The 27,729-nt window shown below is 41.5% G+C and overlaps 3 protein-coding genes across 5 annotated transcripts; 1 reads left to right on the top strand and 2 right to left on the bottom strand.

Annotated features, from left to right (window-relative positions):
* Positions 1 to 67: 67 nt before the first annotated feature.
* Positions 68 to 14,945, bottom strand: papolg (poly(A) polymerase gamma). Of its 3 annotated transcripts, XM_051414637.1 has the most exons (24): positions 14,530 to 14,941; positions 13,275 to 13,436; positions 12,917 to 12,983; positions 12,745 to 12,826; positions 11,454 to 11,563; positions 10,581 to 10,634; positions 9,426 to 9,537; positions 9,115 to 9,204; positions 8,805 to 8,943; positions 8,605 to 8,677; positions 6,875 to 6,995; positions 6,607 to 6,691; positions 6,289 to 6,342; positions 5,966 to 6,085; positions 5,700 to 5,809; positions 4,926 to 5,047; positions 4,678 to 4,835; positions 4,249 to 4,505; positions 3,835 to 4,037; positions 3,652 to 3,735; positions 3,510 to 3,569; positions 3,109 to 3,212; positions 2,925 to 3,025; positions 68 to 2,325 (listed from the first exon to the last, which is right to left on the bottom strand). In XM_051414637.1, the coding sequence occupies exons 1-24, from the start codon at positions 14,544 to 14,546 to the stop codon at positions 2,150 to 2,152; spliced, it is 2,661 nt and encodes an 886-aa protein (XP_051270597.1). In that variant the 5' UTR covers positions 14,547 to 14,941; the 3' UTR covers positions 68 to 2,149. The 3 variants fall into 3 exon arrangements, with proteins under 3 accessions (XP_051270597.1, XP_051270606.1, XP_051270614.1); XM_051414646.1 differs by lacking the exons at positions 68 to 2,325; positions 2,925 to 3,025 and having other exon boundaries at positions 3,105 to 3,212; positions 14,530 to 14,942; XM_051414654.1 differs by lacking the exons at positions 68 to 2,325; positions 2,925 to 3,025; positions 3,109 to 3,212; ... (10 more) ...; positions 6,875 to 6,995; positions 8,605 to 8,677 and having other exon boundaries at positions 8,801 to 8,943; positions 14,530 to 14,945.
* Positions 14,946 to 17,686: 2,741 nt separating this feature from the next.
* On the top strand, positions 17,687 to 21,432 carry haao (3-hydroxyanthranilate 3,4-dioxygenase). Its single transcript, XM_051414688.1, has 10 exons — positions 17,687 to 17,866; positions 17,982 to 18,060; positions 18,802 to 18,885; positions 18,973 to 19,079; positions 19,537 to 19,626; positions 19,720 to 19,763; positions 19,840 to 19,985; positions 20,509 to 20,577; positions 20,670 to 20,752; positions 21,013 to 21,432. The coding sequence occupies exons 1-10, from the start codon at positions 17,778 to 17,780 to the stop codon at positions 21,083 to 21,085; spliced, it is 864 nt and encodes a 287-aa protein (XP_051270648.1). The 5' UTR covers positions 17,687 to 17,777; the 3' UTR covers positions 21,086 to 21,432.
* A 1,154-nt stretch (positions 21,433 to 22,586) lies between these two features.
* LOC127371717 (transmembrane protein 229B-like) lies at positions 22,587 to 26,288 on the bottom strand. The gene is made up of 3 exons (XM_051414701.1): positions 26,130 to 26,288; positions 25,188 to 25,429; positions 22,587 to 23,589 (listed from the first exon to the last, which is right to left on the bottom strand). Exons 2-3 carry the CDS (start codon positions 25,327 to 25,329, stop codon positions 23,108 to 23,110), a joined length of 624 nt encoding a protein of 207 aa, XP_051270661.1. The 5' UTR covers positions 25,330 to 25,429; positions 26,130 to 26,288; the 3' UTR covers positions 22,587 to 23,107.
* Positions 26,289 to 27,729: the final 1,441 nt, after the last annotated feature.

The raw sequence follows: 27,729 nt of genomic DNA, 5'->3' as shown, positions 1-27,729 counted from the left end.
TGTGTGGTGACGTCCTTCACTACCAACAAATGTGAAAATAAATGCAACAAGAACACAGACACAGGCGTAGTTTTTAGGGGTTTAATGGGTGTACAGATTCATTTAAAGGAAGTGATAAACACATACAAAAATACCCTTTCAATACATTTTAGAAACAAACATCTAAATGACCTGTTTTGTTAAATGTTTCCAAACAGCAAAACATGAGTTGTCTGAAACAGAGCGGCGCAGATTTCCATTCAAAAGAGAATTACCTGCTATGAATGCTATTAAAAAAAAAAAAAGATCACATGGTACAAATATGCAAATATAAATAAAGTGATAAGAAAACCCCCGATAATGAAGAATATGCCTTTTGAAAAAACTGTTCTCTGTACATTAAAGTTGAGGGAAACCGACACCGGGGGACACCTGCGTCCCAACTCTCCGGAGAAGAGGGCGCCGCGTCAGCATCACTTTATACTTTCGTTGTGTACATGTATCTTCTGTGCTGCTGAACTCAAACCAGCTTCAGACCATAAAGATGGAGGGTTGGGGCCCAAGGCAGAAAAAAATTAACAAAACAAGTTGTCTCCTGACCCCCCCCCCCGCCCCACCAGTGGCCCCAGGAGATGCTTTATTTAAGAACCTCCACAGGAGGCGCAGAGCGTTAACACCCTAACGAAGGGAAGTCTGTCTCTCCCCGACACACAAACAACCATCCAACGCATGCACGCACACACAGTCAGCCATGAAGCACACACACACACACACACACACACACACACACAACACACACAGACAAATGCACGCACGCAAAAAAAGCTTCGAACCATTTCTTCACTGAGCTCCACAAACTCATGGACACAAGCGCAACCAGGACCGATCGTGGTGAACTGGTGGAGGGGGGGGGTCAAACAGCAGCCCAGATATATTAGGTTGTTGTTGTTGTTGTTGTTTAGTTGTTTAGCCCTCCTGATGGACCACAGGTACACACAACTGATATCCAAACACTCTGTTGTGACCGTCTGAACTGTCTTTCTCGTGTCGACCTTAAACACACCAGGACAAACAGAAAGAACTCAACCTTTTTTCTTTTAATCCAAGAGGAACAACAAGGCGGTGACAGTGAAGCGACACTGAACAGGGAGGATCAGCTCTGATATGAAACGTTGTTCCGATGTTCGGTGCTAAAATCCTTCCGAGAGAGAAGCTTCATTACATCACATCCAGAAAACGCAGTTTCCTGTTGTTAATGATGGTTTTTTTTTTTTTTTTTTTAATGCTCTTACCGGCACCTGAGAGGCACTGATGTCACCGGACGTCTATGATCGCCTGCAGTCCGATACTAACCTGGAGTCCGGTTCTGGGCGGTCGTGGTGGTCCAAAGAGTCGTGGTTGTCAGATCCGAGCAAACCCCTCAATAAAGCCTCCCTGCAACTGTATCCAAACCTATACAGTGTTTACAAAAAATATCCAGGGCTGGAGACAAACTTCTTTTTGGGACAAGCAATAGAGAAAAAACAAAACAAAAAAGAATTACAATTTTTTAAACTTTTTTTTTTTTCCATTTTTAGATAAAACTACAATATAATGATCAAAAGACTTTAACAGTGATCTTTTGCTTTTTTTTTTTTTTTTAAGACAAAAAAGTTATGTACATCAACATTTACTGTACAGGTTTTTCTGTTTGGGGAGAAAAAGAAAAGAAAAGAAAAACTGGCATACACGGGAAGTGTGCGCAGCGAGCGTCGGTATTCTGGGCTGTTTTTAAAACACGTTAACTGGAAAAAAAACGGAAAATGAAAAAGAACAGCACGTTTTCTGTCTGCACTGTGCACATTTTTAAACACCGAGGGAGAAAGACGAGTAAAAAAAACTGTCGCTTTAGTTCTCATGTCAGATATCTCCGTGACTGGCGTGTTAAATGCCCTCTGGCTGCGAGCGTGACGGAGGGAGCTGACAACATCTGCTTTGACCAAATCACCTATCCGCTGGCAAATCTAGAATCTCTGAAGATTTGAGGTTTGAGGTGTCCCGTCCTGCTGCTTCACACTCGAGACCTGAACGCATTCCCTGTCCCCGTGTGAAGTCATCTTCTCGGTGTTCGACTTAACTGTAAAGCCCCACCTCTGTGTGTGTGTGTGAGTCCGGTCTACAGTCGCGTGGCTCAGGCTATGTGGATTCTGGCCTTCTCTGTTTCTTTCAGCCTCTTGGCCTGCTCCTCCTGAGAGGGGGAGAGGGGTCTCTTGGTGGCGGCTCCGTTCAGCGGGTCAGCTCCTCGGCTCACTAGCGTGGGGATGGAGCTGCCGACGGGGGGCACCGCGTGTTTGGATGCCACGTGTTCTGTAGAGACACACAAACGGCGTTCAGTGAGAAAAATACATCTTACTGTCGGCACAGTTCCATGAGCAGGAGGACCCACGGAGACCCACGTCTCTTTTCTAGGGGTGACAGGTTATTGTCGTACATATACCCCTCTCTATATACACCCCTACCCATATGTGCACACTTATACAGGTATAGTCCTCCAGTAGCTCAGTCAGCAGGTCTTTAAAAGCACCATATGATACCACAGAGGACCACTAATGGGGGCCCCCCATTCAGTCCTTTACCTCGGTATATTTAAATGTCCCCTCCACACATGTATCAGGACATAAACATAAATAGTCTGCTTGAATGTCTTCAGTGTGTGTTGCCTGTGCAACGCTGTTTACTCGTCTATTTTGTCCTTTAAAAAGGAAACGTGGTGTGTGTCTGCGCTTAAAATCTCCTCTAACCGGCGACTGACTGACTGACTCCTGGTGCCACGGTGTTGGGGGGCAGATACGGTTTTAACAATAAGTTGATACTTATTATCCATCTTTTGTCTAGTTTTCATCTTGCTGCACCTTCAGCTGAACACACTGTACAGACCTGATTTCTGACTACAATCAGACACTCACTTGAGCCAATGACAGGAATGGACATGCCCTTCTCTTCACCGGCAGGAGCAGCGTCAGTGGCGAGGGTGCCCTCAAACACTGGGGGCTTGGGAGGTGTGATGCTACAATAAAGGTTCAAACATTAGAATCAAACAGCAGAGAGTTTGAAATGTTGTGAGGGTGCTCGGCAACAGCTGAAGCTCACTTGTGGCGGTTGAGGGCCAGTTTAATGGAATTTTTTACAACGCGACAACTGTTGCTGGCTGGGAGAGGCGAGGAGGCGTCTGGCAGCTCCATGCTGGGAAGTCTCTGAGGCGGGAAACAATGACATCAAATCAGCACCATTTAATAACTGAACCAGAACAAAAGCACACAGACACATAATATAATTATAATTACCAAACACACATTAAAAATGGTTTATGGTTCGTTCTTTCAAAACCAAATCAGAAAAATTAAAAACAAACAAACAGGTTTTTTTTCGAGTTTTTCTGTTTTAAAACCAAACCAGAAAATCTATTTTTATGTTTTATTTGTGTGTTAAACAACCAAATATTTCAGAAACCAAACGCGGATTAAAACAGAGCCGCTGGTTTAAGACGTTACCTGTGTTCTTGAGGTATCAATGGTTGGAATGGGCTTAGCCTTTGATCCAGAATGGGGGGTCTAATGGTGAACAGAGACAAAATGTGAACATTATGTTTCCTCTGGTTTTACAGTGAATAGACACTGAGTAAATAACACCTACAATATTGGCTCCTTCTCCGTGTGTGTGGGATTCAGAGGATGGTGGATATGGCTCTTTAAAAGCAGAGTCGTCACTGGACACCACCTGCAGAAGAAACAGGACAGGGTCACCGCTCAGTTTCATTCAATCTGACATTAAATTGAAATACTTACCGTAACTCTGAGCTGAGAACAGCCTCCTTACCTCTGTGTCTTTGTGCCGCTTGGCCAGCTCCTCTTCTGTGGGCGAGCGCGGTCTCTTGGCCGGAGCTCCGTTGACGGAGTCCTCCAGGCCGTTGGGCTCCTCTCTGGGGCTGCTGGCGGCGTTGGGCAGCACGTCCGTGCTCAGCACGGTGGCGATGGAGCTACTGGCTGGCGGTGAGGGAGGCTTCGCTTTAACTGAAGGCTCTGCAGAAGGAGGAGGAGGAATTAGATGTATCCTGACATCCTGTTAACATTTCCAATATCAACACGACTTTAATTCATTAACATTGTTCCATAGACTGAAAAATTTTGCTGTATGTCTCTTTGTGCAATTAATATATATCAAACATCCTCTCATCTCAGAAAGGAAAAAGCTCTCCAAATACACATCAGTCGACCACTAAAAATGACTCACTTGAGCCAATAACAGGGATGGACATGCCCTGGTCTTGAGCAGCAGTTGCCGTGCTGGGCGCCGTGCTGGGCACCGCGCTGGGCGCCGCACTGGGCACCGCACTGGGCACCGCACTGGGAGCGGCACTGGGCAACGCACTGGGAGCGGCACCGGGAGCAGCACTGGGAGCGGCACCGGGAGCAGCACTGGGAGCGGCGCTGGGAGCGGCGCTGGGTGCTGAGGGGCTCTCCACAAAAAGCTGCTTGGGAGGGCTGACGCTGCAAAATACAGAGGAGACAGAAAACATCCAGTCAGCTTCATATTGTAGATGAAAGCCTGGTTGTTGTAAATAGTAAGAATACAGTACAGACAGGACGTCTGTTATCAATCACAACACTCAAATAAATCAGGTAGAAACAGAAAAAAATGAGCTGCAGAGGTTTAACATACCCGTCGTCTGTGTCCGACGTAGGTTTGAGTGGTTTGCCGGTCGGGGAGCTGAAGGGAGTCCCTGAGTCGGTGTCTCTGGAGCTGTCCAGGTGGCTGCTGTCCAGAGAGATCCGCTTAGAGCTCCCACCGTTAGAGCTCCGGTTCAACTCGGCTATGCTCTGCACGAAGGAAGAAAGGAGGAACATAAACAGACAGACGAGGAGGAAAAATCTTCATACTACATTTTGTTGCACAGGAAGACATCTCACCCTCTTCTTCTTCTGTACCAGTTCAGGAGGAAGGTACTGGTGGAGCTGTTTCTTCTTCACGTGTGTTGCTTCAATCTTCATCCCCTCCTTCAGCATGTTGATGTTGTTGGCTTGTCTGTACACTGCAGAGAACAACGTGTCGGGTTAATGTCTGTGAAACGTCAGCCGAAATTAAAAAGGCAGCGTTTAAAACGTTTTTTTTCCGTTCCACTTTACGTCCGGTTAACCCACTTTGAAGTGCCACACTGTGCAGCTAAACAACTGCACAGTTTCAAACTAAATATGCACCTATAGGTTTATGTAGGTGATCTGCGTGAGGGGCTAAAATACAATAAACATTTTCCAGGACAACATAGATTATTTCCAGGATATTTAATCATTTTAATTAGTTTCCTGGTGTTTCCATTACTGGAAAACTAGTCTCTAAATGTCCAGATTTTCCAGGAAGCGTGGGAACACTGTTAATGTCAAACCTCCACTCGAACATACATACAAGCTAGGAGTATATTTCAATTTACTTATTTCAAAAATACTTGTTTGTATGTATGTATGTGTCTCATACATATTGGAACAGTTAGCCAAAACTATATTAATTTAGAAAAACCCTGTGGATTAATTCGATTTCTTTTATTATGATCAACAAAGAAAAACTGCAGAAATAATCCCTGAGCACTAGAATTTACTGCAGGTATTTAAAATGAGTTATTGTCCCACTTGCATTGTGCAGTTTAGCGAATGTCTGACACCGACAGTCAGGAATACGGCGAGACCTACCGGTGTCTGTGAAGGACTGGATGTCGTACGTCAGGTCGATGTTCACGCTCTCCGCGTTCTCCACTTTCTTGAAGATGATCCCGATGAACCACATGGACACAAAGTCGTTCCTGTTCCAGAAACTATCAGTTAGCTCGTGTTCATTTCATGCTGTGTTAAACATGGTTGTGACGCAAGAGGAAGCCAGTGGGGCAGAAATGCACACACATACAGCACTCTCAGAGCTCTGATTAGCTGACTGTATGTATGGATAGAGGTGGACTCACTCGTTGCGGTTCTCTTTGGACCCCGGGAAGGACTGGGGGTTGACATGAGCCAGGGTGATGTACTCATTCCTCTCAAGGTTTCCCACCAGGACACGGATCTTTGACTCCACCAGACCGATCCTGAGGGAAAAATCAGCAGAATGAGTTCACAGAGGTGGCGGTAAGATAAGTTATTTTCACAGTACTGCAGTACAGCTTCCTCAACTCACACTAAAAACTGAAAAGGGGAACCAGTTGACTGAAATATACAGACTTACTTTACTTAAACAGGCGAGGCTGGTTTTATAAGCTCTCACCATACAGGGAAGTCTGTCAACACTCACCATTCTAGATGGTTTTCTTCTGTGGATGCGCTGGCAGTCAGGACGATGTAATGCCTGCAACACAAAGTGTGTGGGAGGACACTTTCATAAACAAAATGAGTCAACCAAACTATTGACCACAGTTAGGATGAGTCAAATCTGCCCAAACCCAAAAAGTGAAAACAAGTTGGTCGGAAACCCCCCCCCGAAAAAAACAAACCTTGCATCATCCGGTTTTACAGATAGCCTGAAGCCTGTCAACCTGTTTGTTAAAGAACTCTTATCCTAATTAAACAAGGGCACATGCAGACCCGTAAATCTGACAAAAGCAACACCTACTTGTACTTCTGGAAAAAGTTGGGTGGCTCAAAGAGTTTGGACCATTCTGCTTTTCCCTGAAGAATCTCATCTGTGACGCTGAGGCCTGTTCACAGCGAGGGACAGAGACACATCAGAGCTCAAACTACTTCACATTCACAGGGACATTTTAAGTAATGTAGAAGGTGGAAACTAGTTACTACATCCCATTAACTCAAGTGATGCTGATGAACAAGAGATTTAAAGAAGGTGAACGCAGTAAATGTTTCAGTCGTGCAGCGTGCAGTACCGTATTTGAACTCCTCGCTCATGATGGTGCGCGTTGATGTGGAGACGTTGTACGTGGAGTTCTGCTGGGGATACGCAGGTGTGATGATGGGCATCAGGTGGTATCTGTCAGATGGGTTGACCTAAAAAAATATATAAGTAAATACAAAAGAAACACATCACAGGGATTGATTGCTTTCACCTGCAGATATGAGAGCCTTCAGCAACATCGCACTCCACCCACCAAACCGAACGAGTAGGGCAACTTCCCGCCCACACACACACCGAAAGAACATCATAAAACCAAGGCCGCACATCCCACAGGTACATCCCAATTCACTTCACAACATTCACGTTTCCCTCATTTGCATTTGTTCCTCAACTGATGCGAGGAGGGAGCGTGACGTGCTTCCCTCTCAAACATCATGTGAAGTGATGAGTCAGTTACAGACGAAGGCTGCTGCTCAGCTGCAACCTCAATAATTCAGGGACTTAATGTCGCTTTCATTTTAGCCATTTCATTTTGATCACCAACGTGACAAAACACAATTTAAAATATTAAATGTGCACATTAATATCACATGCATAACAAAAACTGAAAGTATACTGCACAGTCTTGGTTAATAATCTCTTCTACACCAGCCACCAGTATTAAAAAGGGGGTACCATGTGAGAATGCCCTCTTACCACCAAGAGCTATTTTGTGGTGAAAATACAAACTGTATTTTGAAGACACACAACTTTTAAAAAGCACCAGTGTGTAGGATTTAGTGGCATCTAGTGGTGAAGTTGTAGATTTGCAACCACTTGTTAGAGCTCAGCCTTCCAGTGGTGAGAAACATGGCTGACTCCATAAAAGAGAGATAAAAACATACCTCTGAATATTATAATCTAGTTCTAGTTCCCCCTAAACGTTCCACATTGGACCTTTAAGGAATTCCTGCCAGCAGCAAAGCCTTTACCATGCAATCATTTGACACCGTCTACATTATGATGATCATGTATCGCTGTAAAGAGGTGATTAAAAAGGAGCCTAAACACTGTAAATGTAAAATGCATGGTGATTGTTGGCCGTACTGTGACTGAACGGAAACGACACCAATAGATAATTAAAATGTGTTTATTGCTGAAGGGACACTACAAACATGACACAGCAATTACAACAGCTAGGATGTTCTCATTTTTAAAGGCTATAGACTGATTAGTTTGAGAGAGATAAATGTTATATATAGATTATAAAAAACAGTAATAAACAAAATATATCAAAGCCCTGGCCAGGTGAAAAAAACAAAGAGCAAATATTCACTGCACTGTATATCTGTTACTGATCTGTCCACACAGGGTTTTGACGGCAGTGTTGGATTTAAACACAAATGTCAGATCTGTTGTGCTGTTCAGCTGCTAATGCATTATTACTGATAAAAAGACGTCCACGTAGGAAGTCTTCCTTGCTCCAAGGTGCTCTGGGAAGCCTCCTCCGAGCAGAGTTAAGGGCTTGGGAACTCATATAGGGGACCCGATCAATTTCCGGGTCACATGAGGACAGAGGAATGAGGAGACAATGAAAAAGGAGGAGAAAAAAAAAAATCTACCTATGCTATCAACTGTTGAGCTAACTTTAAAAAACAAAACAAAAAAACACCAACAAACTTTTATTAACTCTGTCCAGACAGTGTTTCCTGCGTCTGCACATACAAAACGGAGGCAAACGATTACAAACATGTGGAGATAAAACTCTGGTGTCATACTCACTCTAGGATCCCACACAGGTAAATTCAGATTACTGTCCTCAGGCTGTTTCAATAGCACCGGATTTGGCCACTCCCTGCAGAGTGGAAACGACACAGACAGCACAATGTGTGAAAACACGACTGACACTGGCACAAAGCTGTGTAATACTGCCACCAAGTGGAGCAGGGCAAGTTACAAACAGCAGGAGCTCCAATTCTCACCATTTGGAGAACACCAAGAAGAACTTGTGGACCAGCGTGGCAGCCACAGCGTTAGGGTAGAGCTGACAGGTCCGGGCCACCAGCATGGCCCACGACACTCCACCCAGAAAGCCCAGCATGTTGGAGTAGATCCCACGACCTGCAGGCAGAGGACACAATACGAGCAGAGAGAGAAGATACTGCAGTTAGCTGAAAGAGGAGCACACTGACGGTCTGTCAGGTATCCACTGGAGGAGGTAAACAGCTTTAATGTTACACACACAGTTGTTACATTAGCTCTTTCATTGTGGGAACTCCTGAGTTCACTTACGTTTTGCCCACAGTTTGATGGCTCTCAATGTCAGCCTGAAGTTCTCTTTGTTTGGCACCAGGTACAAAATTTCATCAGTCACTCGACAGCCTGTCAGAACAAACCAACATCAGAAGCTGAGTGAAGTATTACGCTCTTATAGCTGAAGTTTAATCCCAGACGGAGAACGTTTGACTTTCAGAAACTTCCATATATCTGCCACAACTCGCTGCTACTTATTAAATGTTACCACAGAAAACAGCATCAGGCCTCGAGTCATTATCAACTCCCCTACTGTATGTTTTCAACCCAACAGAAGCCGTGCAGTGTACCATTAAGGCTGCGGATACACCGAATGTCCAAGTTCCTCAGGATGGAGTCTCCCCTCAGGTCCAGGTTGTCTGGAATGGACTGTAAGGCGAGTCTGGCAAAAAGCAGATCAATCTACTCCGACAGAGACAGACAGATAACAAAGTGAGTGATTGAGCAGAGAATAAAATCTCATCTTCAATAACTGACCGTCCCGTTCAGCAACTTGGTGATTCTGTGAGTCTCAGAGTCAAACACATGAAGGGACAGCAGTTAGAAAAACACTAGGCACAACAAAAGGGCGTCTTTGGTTATAAATTGGGTTAAATTAAAGGGCAACTTTGGTATTTTTTTTTAAACTTTAATTTCTCATGTTTTTGTGTCAAAGCTACTAAAGGAGACAAGTTGTGACTCTGGTCCAGTATTGAGTGAGAGCGCTGCAGCCTTGTGCGCAATGTTAAAATACACCCATTAAAAGCATTTCTGCCACTGACCAGGTCAACAGCCTATCAATCGTTCTGCCAAAGAACTCAAAATATATAACAATAACATAAATTTCCCAATATCAGCCAATAATTTATCTGCACTGATAATTATCATACATCCCTAATAAAGGGGAGAGAGAGAGAGAGAGAGAGAGAGAGAGAGAGAGAGAGAGAGAGAGAGAGAGAGAGAGAGAGAGAGAGAGAGAGAGAGAGAGAGAGAGAGAACAACAGGTTGGAGGGTGAACCGGCTGCTGCGAGGCTGCAAAGCTTTGGAGACGGGTGGTGGTCCTGTGGGTGCTGAACGAGACTCCTCCCCTCCTTTACAGACCAGTTAAAGTGAAATGGTCCAGAAAACGTTTCATTTCTTTGCAGGAATTCTTCCCACAATGTTGTCAGACACACTCCTAAGAATCGGAGCCGGTCAGAGGCAAAAACAAACACTTTTAATAGACGTGTTTTGGCGTTGCTCAATTGCCCGAAGCCTGTTTAATGGCTGCAAGCTGCAGTAGAAGTTTTCCTGGATCAGAGCTACAAACCGGACCACCAACCTGTTCTTAACCCGGCCTGAGAACACCGGTTTTAATCTGGATCCATTTTTGTTTGAGTCCAAACTGGAACTCAAAACCACGATCCTTTTCACGGCTATAAGAGTTCGTATTTAGTTATGTAATACCCCTAAATGTAGTCACTTACCTCTATTCCATCAAATTTGAACTTTATCACTGGTACAAAAGCGTCCTCAACAGCCTTGAAAAAACACCAAGAGAAAATAATATCACCAACAAATCTGAGACGAGGTAGAGTCACATGGTTGACTGACATGAACACCGAGTGAACACGAAAGGAAAATCATAAAGGCAAGAACGCAGAGCTCTCAGACGCTAAAGTAACGCTAACAGAAAGCAGACTACAAGGTTTGGAAACTTTCTGTTTGAAGACCAGAGCTTCAAGATTTAATTAAATTATTAGAAACACAGTAAAAGTGAACTGAAAAACAAACACTATGCACTTTTGGATATAAGAATTCCTTTATTTTATTTATTTTATCGCCAGTAAAAGCTTCAACAAACAGCAGCTGATTTGATAATTACACTACAGGGGATGTACACAGTAGTTTCATCATGTGTACTGGTGTTAATATACACCCTGGGAAATTAACACTGTTTACTAGAAGACCTAAAAAAAAAGGCCATAGCTCCTGGGTGCGCTGCTCTTCTGCTCACAGCTCACAGTTACAGCATTATTACTCACTCTTACTCCTCTACCTATTCAGCTAAAGTGAGCTCATCCATGCAGATGTAATCCAGCGATCTATAACGATGTTAGCTGTCGTTCTGCATTGCCAGTACAGTGAACTCTTCTAGAGGCTGTTCTCCCCCAGGAGCAGTGATGTAAGCCGTCTGATGCTCTTGAACAGGCTGATTTTTTTTAGCTCAGGGATGAAACCGCTCTGTGAACTCTAATATATTATAGAAATATATATATTGATGTTCTTTTTGTGAGTAGCATTAAGCCACTACAGCTCTCATTATACAACCCTGTGTTGTAGAAGCCACAGACACTTACCCTCAGGTCTTTGATCTCTTCGTGCTGTTTCAATTTCTCAAAGAAAGACTGGAAAAAGTCAGTTCTCTCTACGTGGCGTGGGGCCACACATAAGGCATCAATATCAGCTCCTGAAAGAAACAGCAACTGTAATCTGTGTTGACCAGCAGGTTAAAAGGTTGCCGACTACAATAACAATCTGATAAGTACACTGAACAAAGTCGCTGCGTTAAAAGCGAAAGAGACTTCATCTGATAAACCATCAGCTGAAGTGAAGGGCAGCAACTTCTGAATGGTGTTTTCTGTGACTGTCCGACTGAGAACGGCTGCTCTGGACAGTCCAACCGATACGACAACAGATAATTTTGTATTTTAAAAAGGAGTTAATAAGAAGTAGTTTCTGCTCTCTTGAGGGTAAGCAAGGGTAAGATGTAGTGAGAAAGGAGCTCTGATTAACAGGTCTGATTCCTCATGTGTTTATTTTTTCTAATAAAGTTCATTAAACTTTATGTTTTGTAAAAGCCAATCAATTGTGTTGCATAAGAAGTCTAAATAAATTATTATTAATCAGCTGTAATTTAATTATCTTCATTTAATTTACAATAATATAAGCTTCCCATCATCAGCTGATCATTTATTTGTCCTGTTAATCATCGTGTATCCACATAAACACCTGATGTCTTTATCTCCAGCAGTATTTAGCAGGAACTGAAGGAATGTGACCTTTTCTGTTTACTAAATGCTTCAACTCGCTGTAAACTGAAACTTACTGCTTTTTTATGTGTTTTGCTCTTTCGCAGTTCAAATGTAATATGAGGAAGTTCAACTGATTTACCGGAAAATAACGCGGCAGTCACACATTTATTAATAAGTGCAATGGACTGTTATCAACAAAGCACTGAGCATTGATCAGAGGTTATATAACTGACAGCAACTACAAACAAATACACAGCAAGCTAATGTATATTTCTGTTTCTAACCTTTTAAAAGGAGGTACTCTGGCCACACTCACACAGGTGCCTCCAGTCTATAGTAAGCCAGTGTTTAACCTCGCTTTCAGACCCCAAAACTAGTCTTTACAAAAACACTGAACAGCAGAGGAATATGACAATGCCAGCCTCGTGCTTTAGTGTGGTCAGAGTGAACTCAGCTTTTCAGAAACAATGAAACGTGCCTGCTTAGACAGTGTCGAGTGCTGTGTGGCAATAATGTCCCGTCACCTCTGATCTGAACGTAATACAACCAATCACACAGCAGTACAGGTGCTGCCATTAAAGTAAGAGCAATGACCACAATATGAACACAGACATACCTTTTGTGTGCACTCCAAGTCGGTATGAACCAAATGTAAATATCTTGCCTCCAACACAGCTTATAGCTGATGGTGGAAGGTTCTGTGGGGGGGGAAACAAACGCAGGGAAGTCAGGATTTTCTCTTTATTACACAACAATACAAAGCTTTAGTAATAAAGCAGAGAACTCACCTTTAACTCACTGATCTCTGCGATCCATTCCTTAACAAAGTTATTCAACTTCCCAAGAACTGCAAGTCTGAAAGGAGACAGAAGTTCATTCACAATCCACTTTATACACACAGACTCCACACATCACCAAGACTTCAGCTGCTGTATATATGTACGTGTTGTTAAGAAGACCTGCTGCAGTGTGTATATATATATATATATATATATATATATATATATATATATATATATATATATATATACACACACACATACACACAGCTGTTCATGTGTCTGTGTGCATCCTCTGGAAGAGTCGCTGCGATGACACGACGCCCAACAGTGATCGATTGTAAAGTTACACCTGCTGCTTCCTCACCTGTGGTTCAATTCCTCTTCGTCTTCAAACACCCCGAAAGGTTTCATAGCATCGCAGAGCTTCTTGGTGTACTGGTGGTCTATTTCTCGCGGGGGTGCGAGGCTGATGGCAGAGGTGATGCCATAATGTTTCTGAGGCTGCTGCTGCCCACCAGGCATGGTGCTGCGAGGGGAACAAGTAACACTTCACGTTACTACGAGTATTTCTTAAGTCAGGGTTACTCAAAGTCTCTCGTGTGTGTGTGAGATCGTCTGAAGTTTAAATCTCAATGTTGATCAAAATAATTGTGATTATCATTCTGGTCTAGTAGAAGTTGATTTTTAAAAGGATCTTTGTAACATCACAGATAGTTTGGAGGTCAATCCTGGTCCAACTTATAATGTGTGACGCACAAACTGAACAAAATGAGCATTTTTATAGATTCCTTATAGAGATTATTTGTATATATGTTTTAATAAATGTGAACGGGCTCTTTGGACAGTGAACAAGATGTAAACGTACAGTTCGTCACCACGTTAAAGCCAAAAAGACACAAATGTGTTTGCTGAGTCTCTGTTCACTCGCTTCATCATCTGACAGCAATTTAAAGACATCAACCTCAATAACAACAGCAGGTGTAAATCAAAACCTTTAAAGTCTCATTATTCTAATATAACACGTCATTATTGAGACAAACAGTCAGAACATTTAATTATTTTAATTATTTTAAACACAATAAATCAACACAATGAGAAAGTTCCTCATTATATTGACACTAAATCCTCATTTTAATCCCTAAAACAGCTCTTACACAAACATTTCATCATATTCAGGAAGACCTGGTAAAGTTGTTGATAAGTTACACACGCACACACACGCACACGCACACGCACAGGATTAACAGCAGAATAAAACTAGCCGAGAAGCTACAAACAGGTTGGAAGAAATAGGCTAATTTAGCAACATTAGCTCGCCGTTAGCTCGCCGTTAGCCTGCTGCTACGGAAGAATACCTCGCTTTTACCCCCCCCAACAGTCGGTGTCCCGTACAATAAACACCGGGAGCAACCCGCGGGCCTCCGTAAGGCGAATTTACACAATAACAACAAACACAGGAGGGGGGGGTGCTAACCTAGCCTGCTAGCCTGGTGCAGCTAGCGGTGCTGCAGGCCTGCGGTCGGTTGTTGTGACAGTTGGGCTAACGTTAGCTGTTAGCCTATTCTTCGGGACTATTTAACGACAGAAAGCGGCGGCGGAGGGAAACCGCGCGGACTCACCTGGACATTTCTTTCATGACACTCTTACAAGAAGCTCGCGCTGTTTTCTGTGTGCAGCGAGCCCGCGAACAGGAGGAGAAGAAGCCCCGAACAGAGAGGAGGGAGGGGGGGAAAGTGGAGATGATCGCAGCCTCGACCCCGTTACAACAATGGTCACTTTCTGGGGTTCAAACCTTCCCACTTGAACCGGAATCACTTCTTATCACGGCTCGGATCGGCTCGGATCGGCTCGTAACCGCGAAGGACAGTTCATATCTACTGAGTTCGGTGTGTCCCGCAGCTTCGACCCGCGTTTATTCGCCGTTGGGCCTTTTTAAACCTTCAAAACTACAAAGTCTGAAACGGCGTTTAGTCCGGACGACGTCAGCACGCAGCACGCTGAGGCAACCCACAGGCCCCGCCCCCTCCGGTGACACCGCGGACCACGTGATCCGAGCCCCGAGCGCTGCGGAGCCAGAACCGGGCTGCAACCGGGCTCTGGACCTGGGCTGGAACCGGGCTCTGGAACCGGGCTCTGGAACCGGGCTGCAACCGGGCTCTGGACCCGGGACCCGGGCTCTGGAACCTGGAACCTGGCTCTGGAACCGGGCTGGAACCGGGCTCTGGACCCGGGCTCTGGAACCGGGCTCTGGACCCTGGGCTCTGGACCCGGGCTCTGGAACCGGGCTGGAACCGGGCTCTGGACCCGGGCTCTGGAACCGGGCTGCAACCGGGCTCTGGACCCGGGCTCTGGAACCGGGCTGGAACCGGGCTCTGGACCTGGGCTCTGGAACCGGGCTCTGGACCCGGGCTCTGGACCCGGGCTCTGGAACCGGGCTGGAACCGGGCTCTGGAACCGGGCTCTGGACCCGGGCTCTGGAACCGGGCTCTGGAACCGGGCTGGAACCGGACAAATGTGATAGAAAAACATATTATATGAATTATTATTATTAGACATTATAATGAGAAACATTCTCAACATATTCTGAAAGTTAATTATTATTTTAATTATATTAAGTAATAATTTTTTTAAGTTTCTCTTTTTAAAAATGCTAAATTATTATTTTGAGATTATAAATTAAAATATTGAGAACATTTGAGTTTATTTTAATTTATCTTAATAACTTAATATTTTAATGAGTTATTATTTCTTCCTCAAACTATTTTTAAATATTTAATTAAGTTTAATTAAGTTCTGTATTTTCTACACACATTAAAATGATTTATATTCTACGTACTCCTGACTCTGTTATAAACTCATTTAATACAGTAAACACTATAATGCCTTTTATATTACTGAACATGGTTTTATGTTTAAAGTTGGTTCACAGAGTTATTACAATATATTTTTAATGCAGTTAAAACATTAAAAATGTGTTTATTTGTAATTACAATTCTCTAGTAAACAATATTTGAAACATAAAATTATTAACTAATGTTGCTTTTTTAATGATTAATTTAATTAATTTTTAACTTATTACACAAAGTTAATTTTATATTATATCTGAAAGCACTGACACTTTTTGTTCTTTAATCTTATTTATATTGTTTAAATATCAACAGAAACCCTTAAAGTAGATAGAAACTCACTTAAGAATATAATTATATATATATATATAATAATTCCTCAGTTATTATCTGAAGTTATAATCATTATATTATTAATAATAATATAATTGAACAATAACATTAAATTGATTAAAGGTCTCCGATGATGAATCTCTGTAATCAGACCAATGAAAATCCTCTGTTGGTGTCAACAATGGAAACCAGGACACTCCTCATTTGGCGGGAAGACTCAGATTGACCTTCAGGCTCTCTGAAGAACAGCTGTTATCTGCTCTCACCAACAGCGCCACCTAGTGGACAGTGGGGGGGACTACACCTCAGATTAACTCCTCAGTGAGAACATATAATCATAATAATAATAATAATATAATAATAATAATATAATAATAATAATAATATAATAATAATAAAAATATAATAATAATAATAATAATAATAATATAATAATAATAATGATAATAATAATAATAATATAACAATAATAAAATAATAATAATAATAATGATAGTAATAATAAAATAACAATAATAAAATAATATATAATAATAAAATAATAATATAATAATAATAATAACATCATAATAATAATATAATAATATAGTAATAATAAAATAATATAATAATAGTAATATAATATAATAGTAATAATGATAATAATAATAATAATAATAATAATATAATAACTTTATTTGTGTTTGCAAAGTTCTTTACAAAAATAAACCCCAGTAGCAATAAAAAATACAATTAAAAGCGACATATGAGGTGGACAGAATACAACAATCAGAGATATTATTAAAGGTATTAAAGGTATTAAAAACATAACACACAGGGAAAACAAACAAAAACAAACAAACAAACATAATACATAGCAGTGTGTGCATAAACTAAAATAAAATAAATCAATAAAAAATAAAATAAATCACCAGGATTCAGTACAAATAGTTTTATATTGTTTTAAATATTGATGACAAACATGACAAGAACTAATATAACTGTAATGTAGTTGTTTAATGTGTGTACGGGCAGATTTGGGGGGTAACAGATTACATGTAATAGAGTAATATTATCAGGATACACACAAAAGGTTGTAATCAGATTACAGTTACATTTAATAAAAATGGAAATACATTTTAAAATAAAGAATAATAAAATAATGCAGATGTGAGTTGGTTCATTCGTTATTGACAACAATTAAATTTAGATAAAGTTCCCTTTATGCTGCTTTTAAAAACAAAATAACACATCAAACATTAATAATGAGTCATAAAAATGAACAAAATACTTATTTATATGAGGAGGAAGAACAGTGACTCATACGTCTCACATTTACCCTCTAAACAAACATTATAGTCGAACTGGAACAAGTTTCCTTCAATTTTTAATGAATTAAACAAAAGAGACACAATTTTCACTTTCTCCCACAATTTTATTGAAAAAGAAAAATGTCTTCAAACTTTACAACATGCATCAATCAGACATTTTACCCTCGGGAGAAACCTCAAGCTGCTGTCCTCAGTGTGACTTCAGTAAGTCTACAGAGTCACTGCAGGACGGCACTATATGTTACTTATTATGTCACCAACAGGAACTCCTCCCCCACTTCTGCATTTTGGACTTTCAGTATCAGTCAGACTGTTTGAGCTGCTCTGACCAGCGGAGAGACTTCACACTGCAGCGACAAACCACGTCCGTTTGAAACAATGAGCAACACGACTGTGCTGGTGAACGTGGAAAAATGGATCACAGAGAACCAGAATGCTTTTCTGCCACCGGTGTGCAACAAACTCATGTAAGTACTCGGATATCAGCCACATTGTTGGGAATCTGTGTGTAATTACAGTTGAACCTGTCAGTAAAGAGTGTTTGAGTTCCTGGGAGCACACTATCATTCCTCTGTCTCTCAGGCACTTTTCCCAGTTGATCATCATGTTTGTTGGAGGTCCAAACACCAGGAAGGATTATCATATTGAGGAAGGGGAGGAGGTAAGAGATCCGTCTGCATAAAGTCTGACTTCCACTTCCAATAAATGTATTAAAGTGCAAACTTGGATTTAAAGTTTCAGTTCCCAGCATAATGACTGTGTCAAAGAAACTCTCTCCCACTAAAAAAGGGCAAACTCCAGCACAATGTTGCAATAGTTGGTTAAATTATTTTGGCCGGCTGCCACGATTTGATTTTTCTAGGTCCTGTTTGCATTCACAGTACCAAAGCACAGCGACGGACCTCGAGGGGCGGCAGTGGATAAACCTGGGAAACGCCCAGCCAACATTAATTTGTAGAAATAACATTAATTTAATGATCTGTTATGACCACATTTTAGTGATTGGTTTTATTTTAAAGTTTTATTTGGAAAAATGTAAGAAATAAAACAATTTACTGATTTCTAACGGCACCTTTACATATTTCTAATGTATTTTAGTTCAAATATCTTCATTTGGGGGCTTGTTCTGTAGCAAAATAAGCATATATATACTTCTATACCACCCCTTAAAGTCTCGATGCCACCCTCTGGCCCCCCTGAGAACAGATCCGCCCCTACCAAACTATAAACAACGGTCAGGTGACAAGCTCTTACTCAATAGTGATACTTGAGCACTGTCATAAAGACAATATTTAAACTGTAGCAGTCCTCTACATGTACACAGTCTGTCGTGTATAAAATCAGTGCAGTTTCCCTTTAATTTAATAATATTTTTTCTCTCTTCTTCCACTCTCTCAAACAGTTGTTCTACCAGCTGAAGGGGGACATGTGTCTGAAGGTGATTGAAAATGGCAAACACAAGGACGTGCACATCAAGGAGGGAGAGGTGAGCTCAGTTATAATCAATCATTCCTGCACATTGATTCACTGTCAGTGGGTTAAAATAAACGGGGGATTTCCTCCACGTCTGTAGATGTTCCTGCTGCCGGCTCGGATCCCGCACTCCCCCCAGAGACAGGCCGACACTGTGGGACTGGTGGTGGAGAGGAGACGGCTGCTGACTGAGACTGACTGTCTGAGGTTATCTCTCCTTTTATCTCCTCTTCCCCCTCATCCCTTCTTCTTAATTATATCAGAGGATGCAGGACAGATAAGAAAACTAACATTACAGTGACAGCAGAATCTAAACTTTAGAGCGGGGGACTCAAACTCACATTGGCTCGGGGCCACAGCTGGCTTTATCATCTCATAGGAGGAGGGCCACAATGTTCAAGTACTTTGCAGCGAACTTTGATATGAAATCTTAACCACAAACCTTGTTTTCTATGTGATGATTGTGTGAAATCATTAAGAGTTATGTGAAAGCTTGTGAGCACTGCCTAACTGGTCTTAAAACACTGCTGGCAGAAATGACTCTGGGAAGAGAAAGACTTCCTATTTGTATCCCAGATGTCCAAATAAACGGTAGGATTCAGAGAGAAGGTAACAAACAGACGTTCCAAGCAGCACTGACGCCAGCGTGTGTTGGTGCTTTCAGGTACTACGTGGACAACACCACCAACACGCTGTTTGAGAGATGGTTTTACTGCCAGGACCTCGGAACCCAACTGGTGCCAATAATCAAAGGGTAAGACCTTCACTGTTGTTCCACACGTTCACAATCAGTGTCCATCAGGTTGGTTTAACCCAGTTTGTTGTTGTTGGTTGTCTTTATTTGCAGGTTCATGTCATCGAAGCAGTGCAAAACAGGAAAACCTGATCCCAGTGAGTCTCTCGTGTTTCATCTAAAACCTAATCGCTCATCGTCAGTTTTTTAACTTAAATGTGTTTGGATGAACAGATGAAGTCTTCAGGGAGCCTCCGTTCCAGATGAACACCATGAACGTGATGTCCCCCTTCTCCTTCAAAGACTGGCTGGACAAAAAGAGGGCGGCCCTGGCCGGTGGCGGGCCCATCGACATGTTCGGAGTTCAGTTTGAGACCGAGGTACAAGGAATCGTGTTCTTCTTGCAGTATTAAGAGCTGTTAAAGGTCCAGTGTGTAACATTTAGGAGGATCTATTGAGCAGCAGGGAAACATTTTAAATACCCACCGCGAATGAACACTTGCAAAGTCTAGTGTCAACTTTCAAACTACAACCTAAAGTTTAGCTGGAAACATGTCAAAAAGTCAGTGAAGTAAGTAGATACAGTGCTTTGTATCATCATTCTGTGCTGTTACTAGTGATCTTGTGAAATCAGAACACAGAGACTGTAGATCGATGATTCTCATTCCCTTTGAGATATTTTTTCAGCCACCTGACCAGCAACTGCAGAGATCAAACTCTCCTCCTGAGGTTTTTATTGCAGTTAACAATTGAAAATGGGAATATTGAATATAAAATGTGGTTTTACTGACTTTTACAGTTTTTATGGAACCTATAGTATAGGAATTATGCATGACTGATATTTTTTTAAATTAACATATGGATATGGAAGAAATGCAATAATTCTCCGTCTTATGATGACAGGCGATGGTGTTTGGACCGGGCCGTACGGAGACGTCAGTACGCCAAAGCGACGTGTGGATTTGGCAGATGGTACGTTCTCTAAATGTTCAGTTCCTGCTGTAGCGTGCTGCAACAACCAAACTGTCTTCTTCTCATCATCCCATTCTCTCTCTGTCTCTCAGGAGGGCTCTTCAACAGTCACTATGAATCAACAGGAGTTCAGTCTTGCTGCAGGAGACAGTTTACTCATCCCCGAACACACCCAGTGAGTCAATATTAACAATTAATGACAAACTGTTTCAATTACTAGGTAAAAACGTGTTCAGATTTAATGATTAATTTAATTAATTATTAAATTATTACACAAAGTTCATTTTATATTATTATATCTGAAAGCACTGATACTTTTTGTTCTTTAATCTTATTTATATTGTTTAAATATCAACCGATATCAACAGATTTTCAGGAGGTTCTTTGACTCGGCCATTCAAAAAAATTCTAACACAACTTCTTCTTCTTCTGTAGCTACCAGTGGCAGAGAGATGAGGGGACTGTTGCCCTGTTTGTGGTCCAAAACCCTGAGCGGAAGAGACCCTGAACGTCACACACACACACACACACAAACTAAATATACAGTATTCTTTATATGTGGGGAGGTTGCAGGTTTGCACAGGTTAAATGTAGGACTTTAAGACCTTTTCAGGACCATTATTAATGCAATTTAAGACCTATTTCACACCATACTGGCAATGAAGTACAGTGGATAGGATATGGATATGGATGGAGAGAGGGGGGGGGGACACACAGCAAAGAGCCACAGGTCAGATCTGAACACTGTGCTGCTGCAGCAAGGAATCAGCCTTGGTACACTACAGGTGAGCTATCAGGGAGCTCCTGTAGCTTTACTCATGAGAGGAATCAAACAAATAAATATCTGAGATTAAATTGTGAGTCGTGATCATTTAGGAGTTTTTAACTTATAATAAAATAGTCTCAATTGAATGTCTCTATATGAGTGGTTCCCAACATTTCCCTTCCTTTTCTATCATTGAGTAAACTGACTGAATGACATATTTTATGCATATTTCATCTTATATTCAATGCATAACAGTAACAGTACATAACAGCTGATGAACTGTACAATGATCCCAAACAGTAACTGCAGGAAGTTTGTGTAAAACCAGAGATTTGGATTAATTCTTCTGATATTTTTAGGAACTTTTTTTAACATTTTGTCAGCATTATGTCATTTTAATGGTATCTTTTTAACAATCATACATACTTAAAAGGCTGCTCTTTCAGAAATGATATAACAATTTCATTTAGTAACGAAATCTTAAGATATAGGCTTACTGAGTAAAATCAAGAAGACCTTGCGACCCCCCTGTGAAGCATGGGCGACCCTAAGTGGGGGTGCTGAGCCCCAGGTTGGGAACCACTGCTCTTTATAACCTACATAAACAAACAAGACAATCAGGAAAAAGGTTGGCTATTTCTATATGATTATTATTATTATTATGGTTGGATTCCCCTTGAAAACAATGAAATGAGGCTTTCACACAGGAACTGCGTCACAAAGCTTCCCATAATCCAACCGCCTTAAAACTCATTTTCTCTGGAAGTTGAGCAGGAAAATGACTACCACTGTTATCAACCCCCTAAAAATGTCAATACACCACAGTCCACGCATTCAATGCAGGCTTCAACAAGTTAACAAGCAGTTGATGATATTCAAACACTGGATGCCAAGTTCCTCTCGCCAGATTGTTATTTGATCAACACAATGTAATTGTGACGGTAGAATCCCAGAACCGACGGGGCATGACTTAACACTGCTTACATGTATTTTCCCACAGACTGTGGCGTGGCTGCAGTTTCTTCACAGCCAGCTTTAATATTATAATATATTGCAGGGATTTCCTGTGTTTCTGTAGACGCTGGGATGCTTTTTGGTTTAGTTTTAAGGTCTGTTATAAAGAATGTAGGAATAATGTGCACCTTTGTGTTACAGTACATTTATGATTTAATCAAACAACCCTTTTTGTTTTCAGCGTCAGTGAAGTTTAAAGGTTACAGTGACACATTTCTGCTGCAATACGTCGTTTTACTAAATGTCTGTTATTTAATGAATTCCATCAAATTTAAACCTCTTGAAGGAACAGTACAACATTTTGTAAAAAAACAAACTTTGTTAGAGTTAGATGAGAAGATTAATACCACTCTCGTGTCTTTACAGTAAACATGAGACAACAGTCAGAGGCCGGTTGTCTTATCTTAGCATAAAGAGTGGATAGAGGGGCAAACAGCCTGACAGCTACAGCTGGTAGGTGGACAGAGCTAGGCTAGCTGTTTCACCCCGTTTCCAGTCTTTATGCTAAGCTAAGCTAACAGGTTGCTGGCTGCAGCTACACATTTACAACAGACACCAGAGAGAAGAAAGCAAACGATGAATTTAAAGCTGTCAGTTGCATTAAGCTACCAAACTGAGAGCTCAAAGGTAGAAATGAGATAAGGAGGGTGCAGCAACTTTATGAAGTCAAAAACTCACACTGGTGTTGTTCCTAAACAAAAATGTCCATAAATGCTCTGTAGTTGCCTTTGGAAGCACATGATTCCAGATTCAGTTCAGTCTGATCCTCAGAGTGTTCCTGATCACATGCTGCTCTGCTATAAATGCTGCCACAGCCCAGGGCACAGCGTACTCCAGCGTCACCAGTCCTCCCAGGTTGTACCTGAACCCGGAGTAGTCCCAGGGACAGGCCCCCAGCAGCCTCAGCCCCGCCCCCCAGCTGAACTCCCATAGGTAGATGAACCCGGTGTAGGCCACCAGACGCACTGGCAGTGGGAGATGATGAGCCAGCAGCCGGCCTCTCAGCCTCTCAATGAGGTAGATTGCAGTGGCGTACATAGGCAGCGCCCACAGGCTGCTGTGCCCTGCCAGCCTCTTGTCCTGGGTGCTGCACCAGTCCCACACAGCGGTGAAGGCCACCTCACAGAGGCAGCCGTGCAGCGCGTACACGTAGAGACGAACTACAGCCGAGAGAGGGCGACCCAAGAGGCTCCCACGTGGCTCTGCTGGGGCTTCATCCTCAACCCCAGTCCCTGTCACAGAGAAACATCATTACTGTACGATTCTGGCCCGTTTGGAGAGTTTTATAGGATATCTAAACGTGGCCAAAGTGAAACACAAAAACAAACGTGTGACTGCTTGAAAATCAAACATGCTGTGAGGTACAATACAGCGATGCACCATCAGTGTCTGATTTATTAAGAAAAACACTTAAATGCTTGATTTCAAGGAGAGAATCCATCACTAAATTTTTTTTTATTTACTATGCAAATCAGCACATCTCCCAAAGTGTGGAACTATTTCTTTCAGTTAAAACACACTTAAGTTAAAGTAAAATCAGCGACTACGTCAGGAAGTACAGAACTGTGTTGCCCTATCAATATATTTATCACCATATTTAATCGGAGATAAAAACTGTTGCACATGAAGGCAGAGGTGGCAAAAGTACACACATTCTTTAAAAAGGACTGACGTAAAAGTAGAACTACTGATTCAACTTCTTTACTCGAGTAAAAGTGTAAATGTACAGGCTCTGAAATAAAGTATAAAAGTACTCTGTTGGTCTCTTTGTGTAAAGCCGACTGGAACCTCAAACAGGATCCAGTCTGTTGTCTGTTGTTAGTTCCTACATTAAAAACCTGTCAGTTATTTTGGAGTGATAGCAGCGAGCAGGCCCGTGCTTTGGACCACAGGTTTGTTTACACTGGGATTATGAATTGTTCCTTCCACCGACTACAAATGAAGCGAAGCATTGTGATTAAAACGGGCGCTTAAGAGAGAATAATTACTGTAATAATGAGATGCAGTTTGTTATAGAAATGATTTGGATAAAGGGGGTAATGTTTTCAATATCTTTCTTACTTAGAGTTGTATTATTGACACTGTTGATCATTAAATTCTCCAGTCTAAAGAATTAATCTTTTCCTTTTAATTGCTTTTAAATGGGTGAAATTGTACCAAACTCTATAAAGAAAACTGTGTTTTTAGCATTATTTTTCACTATCTTCAAATTAAACAAACACAGGATACACTGTAACTGTACTAACAGTATTAAACTTCAGTTTAACAGTTTAATCTATTAAATAAACAGCCAAAAAATGACAGATTTGCAAATTTATTTAAAAAACGTTATGTATAAAAGGACATTTTCTTTAAATAAATAGTCATTTTATAATTATTTACAATTTCAAACAATTTTTCCAGGTAATAATATTTATTTTTTGAAGACTTTTTTCCCCCTAGATATTCTCCTCCACATTATAATCCCTCTAATGCAGTTCTGTGTCAACCCTCCTCCACAGGACACACAGTGTAAAGGCTCTAATGTGGATTAACAGCTCAGCTTGACAAACTAAAGACTTGGACAATCTCACAATCAACAGGTTTTCACTCTACACTTGAAAAGAGTGACGTTAGTTGAAGCTAAATCAACTCACTGACCGTCATTTAATGATTTTCTCCTCAAAATAAAAGAGCCAACAAATCTCACAGCAGCACTGAATCCATCACTCAACCAACTTCAACTGAGATTAGGATGCAGTGACAACAAATACTCCATTACACCTCAAAGTGTGTGATGTCCTACAGTCATTAAACACAACAAACATTAATAAACTGTAATAATTCTCACCTCGGTCATTGCTACCTCGCGTTCTCTGTCTCGCCTCCATCCGTGGGCAGCATATGGGTCTCTGTACCTTTGTAATCCTACTGCTTCCCTGTGTGTGTGTGTGTGTGTGTGTGTGTGTGTGTGTGGATCTTGGGCTAAACATTAAGCGGCTCCATGTTATCAGAGTGAGACAGTGATGTCTCTGTCACAGGCTGAGGTTGTGAACCAATAAGGGACAGACCCAGGTAGCAGACCTGGACCACCTGAGGAAGAGAAGCAGTGTGTGGGTGTGTGCATGTAGTATCAATAAAAGTATTGATCCCACAGTGGGAAAGTGTGGCTGCATGAATGGTTTCTTTTACACGTAAAGAAAGAGTGCAAATATGTTTCTTATGGAGGGCGAGCGCTGGGGTTATCAGTGAGGCACAGTGGGAAGGTGTGTCGGGGAAGCTACCTAAAATATACACTTAATGATAGATGGAAGAACAGCTTTCAAATGTTTGTTCCCGGCACACCAGCAGTCTATGTTTTGTACATTTGCACGGACATATTTGAGACTTATGATTTATGTCATTGTTTGTACTAAATTGTTTAAGTTTGTCTTGTAAAAAACTGAATATTTTTGGCTTTTGAATCTGTTTTGATAATAAAAAGTAAGTTAGATCACCACATTAGTGAGTCATGTTGCAGGTCAGCATGTTGAGACATACAGCTATACGACCTGTTTTTTTTAATTGAATTGCATTTCCATAGTCATATTATATGTGAGCTTTGCATGGTGCCATATTTGATTACTGTAATATTGAAATATCGTTATATAATAACGTGTTAACGTTAACGCCTCTCTGTAAATGTTTTGAAGCAGATGACCGTTTTGGCCACAGTAAAGAGATTTATGACACCTAATAAAGACTGCTATTAGTCATTTATCTGCAATTATAAAAATGAGTAACTAGGACTCACTCAATAAGCAGCAACAGCCAGACTCGTGCAGAGAAAGCCGCCAACACACACATACTGTATAATATAAACATGGATGCAGAGCTCTGCCGGTAGTCTGACACATGCACAGCGCACACTGTACCCATAAAGAGTCTCTGGGAGCAGATGTCGGTCCTCACATGGTGCCACTGCAGGGTCCTGTGTGTTTGTTTTGCCTGTACTCTGATAAAACAGTTTGATGAATGGCGGACCTTTAGATCAGAGTCCAGTGATACTAGCAAACACACCTTTAGGGCTGGGAAGGGGGACCGCTTCACTGTATAGGAGTCACTGACCATAAAGTTATCGAGCTGACAAAGGTCGGACTGTTCACACACCGGTGAGCTGGGCTGACTCTGTGTGTGTGTGTGTGTGTGTGTGTTTTGCATTGCTGTGTAATGAATTAACACCAAACAAAGTTTAGTTAGGGAAATTAGCGTTCTGTCTCTCAGGAAGCACAGTGAGCCTTCACTCGTTGCCCTTTTACAGGTCCCTCATCATCAGCGTGGAGTCGGTCAGCTGTGGTGAACTGAAGGAACCCGAACAGGAACTGAGATGAACAAAGATTTGATGAATTGAGATGTGATGAGTTTAGTTGAGAGAAGATCAGATGTGATGAGCTTCCTGCCTCCTCCGTCATTTTTATCCCGTGCTGATCTAAAGAAAGTAATTCATGCTTTTATTTCATCACATCTGAAATACTGCAGCTCTCTCTCTACCTGCCTCAGTCAAAAGAAAAAACAATCTCACGTCTCCAACTATAGAACTAAACATAGAGACCATCTGCACCGACTACCAGCAGGATTTAGAATTGATCTTACGGATTCCTTTTAGAGCTCAGACAGGTCTAGCCCCCAGTTATATTTCTAACCTTTTAACTCTTTATGAGCCAAAACACAACCTAAGATCCTCAGGAAAGGACCCTTTGGTGGTTCCACAGTCCAGGATCAAGTCTAAAGGAGACTGTCTCTATTAGAGCACCTGTACTTTGGAACGGCCTACCTGAGGAAATTAGGCTGAATCTGTTTTATCCTTTAAAACACCATTACCCATGTTGCCTGTTTTTTTAACCTCATATATTGCTTTTCTTATTCTTTATTGTAAATTCTTTGTAAGACTGTGCTTTACAAATAAAGTTAATGAGATGAGATGAGATGAGATGAGATGAGAGAGAATCTGAGCAGATGAGATGGACCTGGACGAGGACTCGAGGTGAGAAGTTAAACTATCAGTAACTCCAATGCCAATGCCTAAAATGTCTGATTTCACAGATTTTAATTGGGATGCAAAAACTGCATGTTGTTTGGATATTTTTGGGAGAAAACTGCAAAGTGTAGTTTGCTCTTTTGGTGAAATTGCGGAAAGGTTGTGCAGAATTCACGGGGGATTGGCTGACATTGCCTTAATCGCAACTTCCTGGAGGAAGTGAAATATGATCAGGAGGAATGTGATAAGGTCCGTTAAAACTGGGTAAAAAGAGCTGAGCTGAGGTAGAAGAGGAATATTTAAATGAAATGAGAGGATTCAAGAGTAGATGAAGTGAAATGTCATAAAATCAGTCCAGAAATTCGATGTGACGAAC

This window comes from Dicentrarchus labrax, unplaced genomic scaffold (genome assembly GCF_905237075.1).
Source record: "Dicentrarchus labrax unplaced genomic scaffold, dlabrax2021, whole genome shotgun sequence".
Taxonomy (NCBI): Eukaryota; Metazoa; Chordata; class Actinopteri; family Moronidae; genus Dicentrarchus; species Dicentrarchus labrax.
Note: the sequence above shows the minus strand (reverse complement) of the source record. Positions and strands in the feature narration are given on the sequence as shown.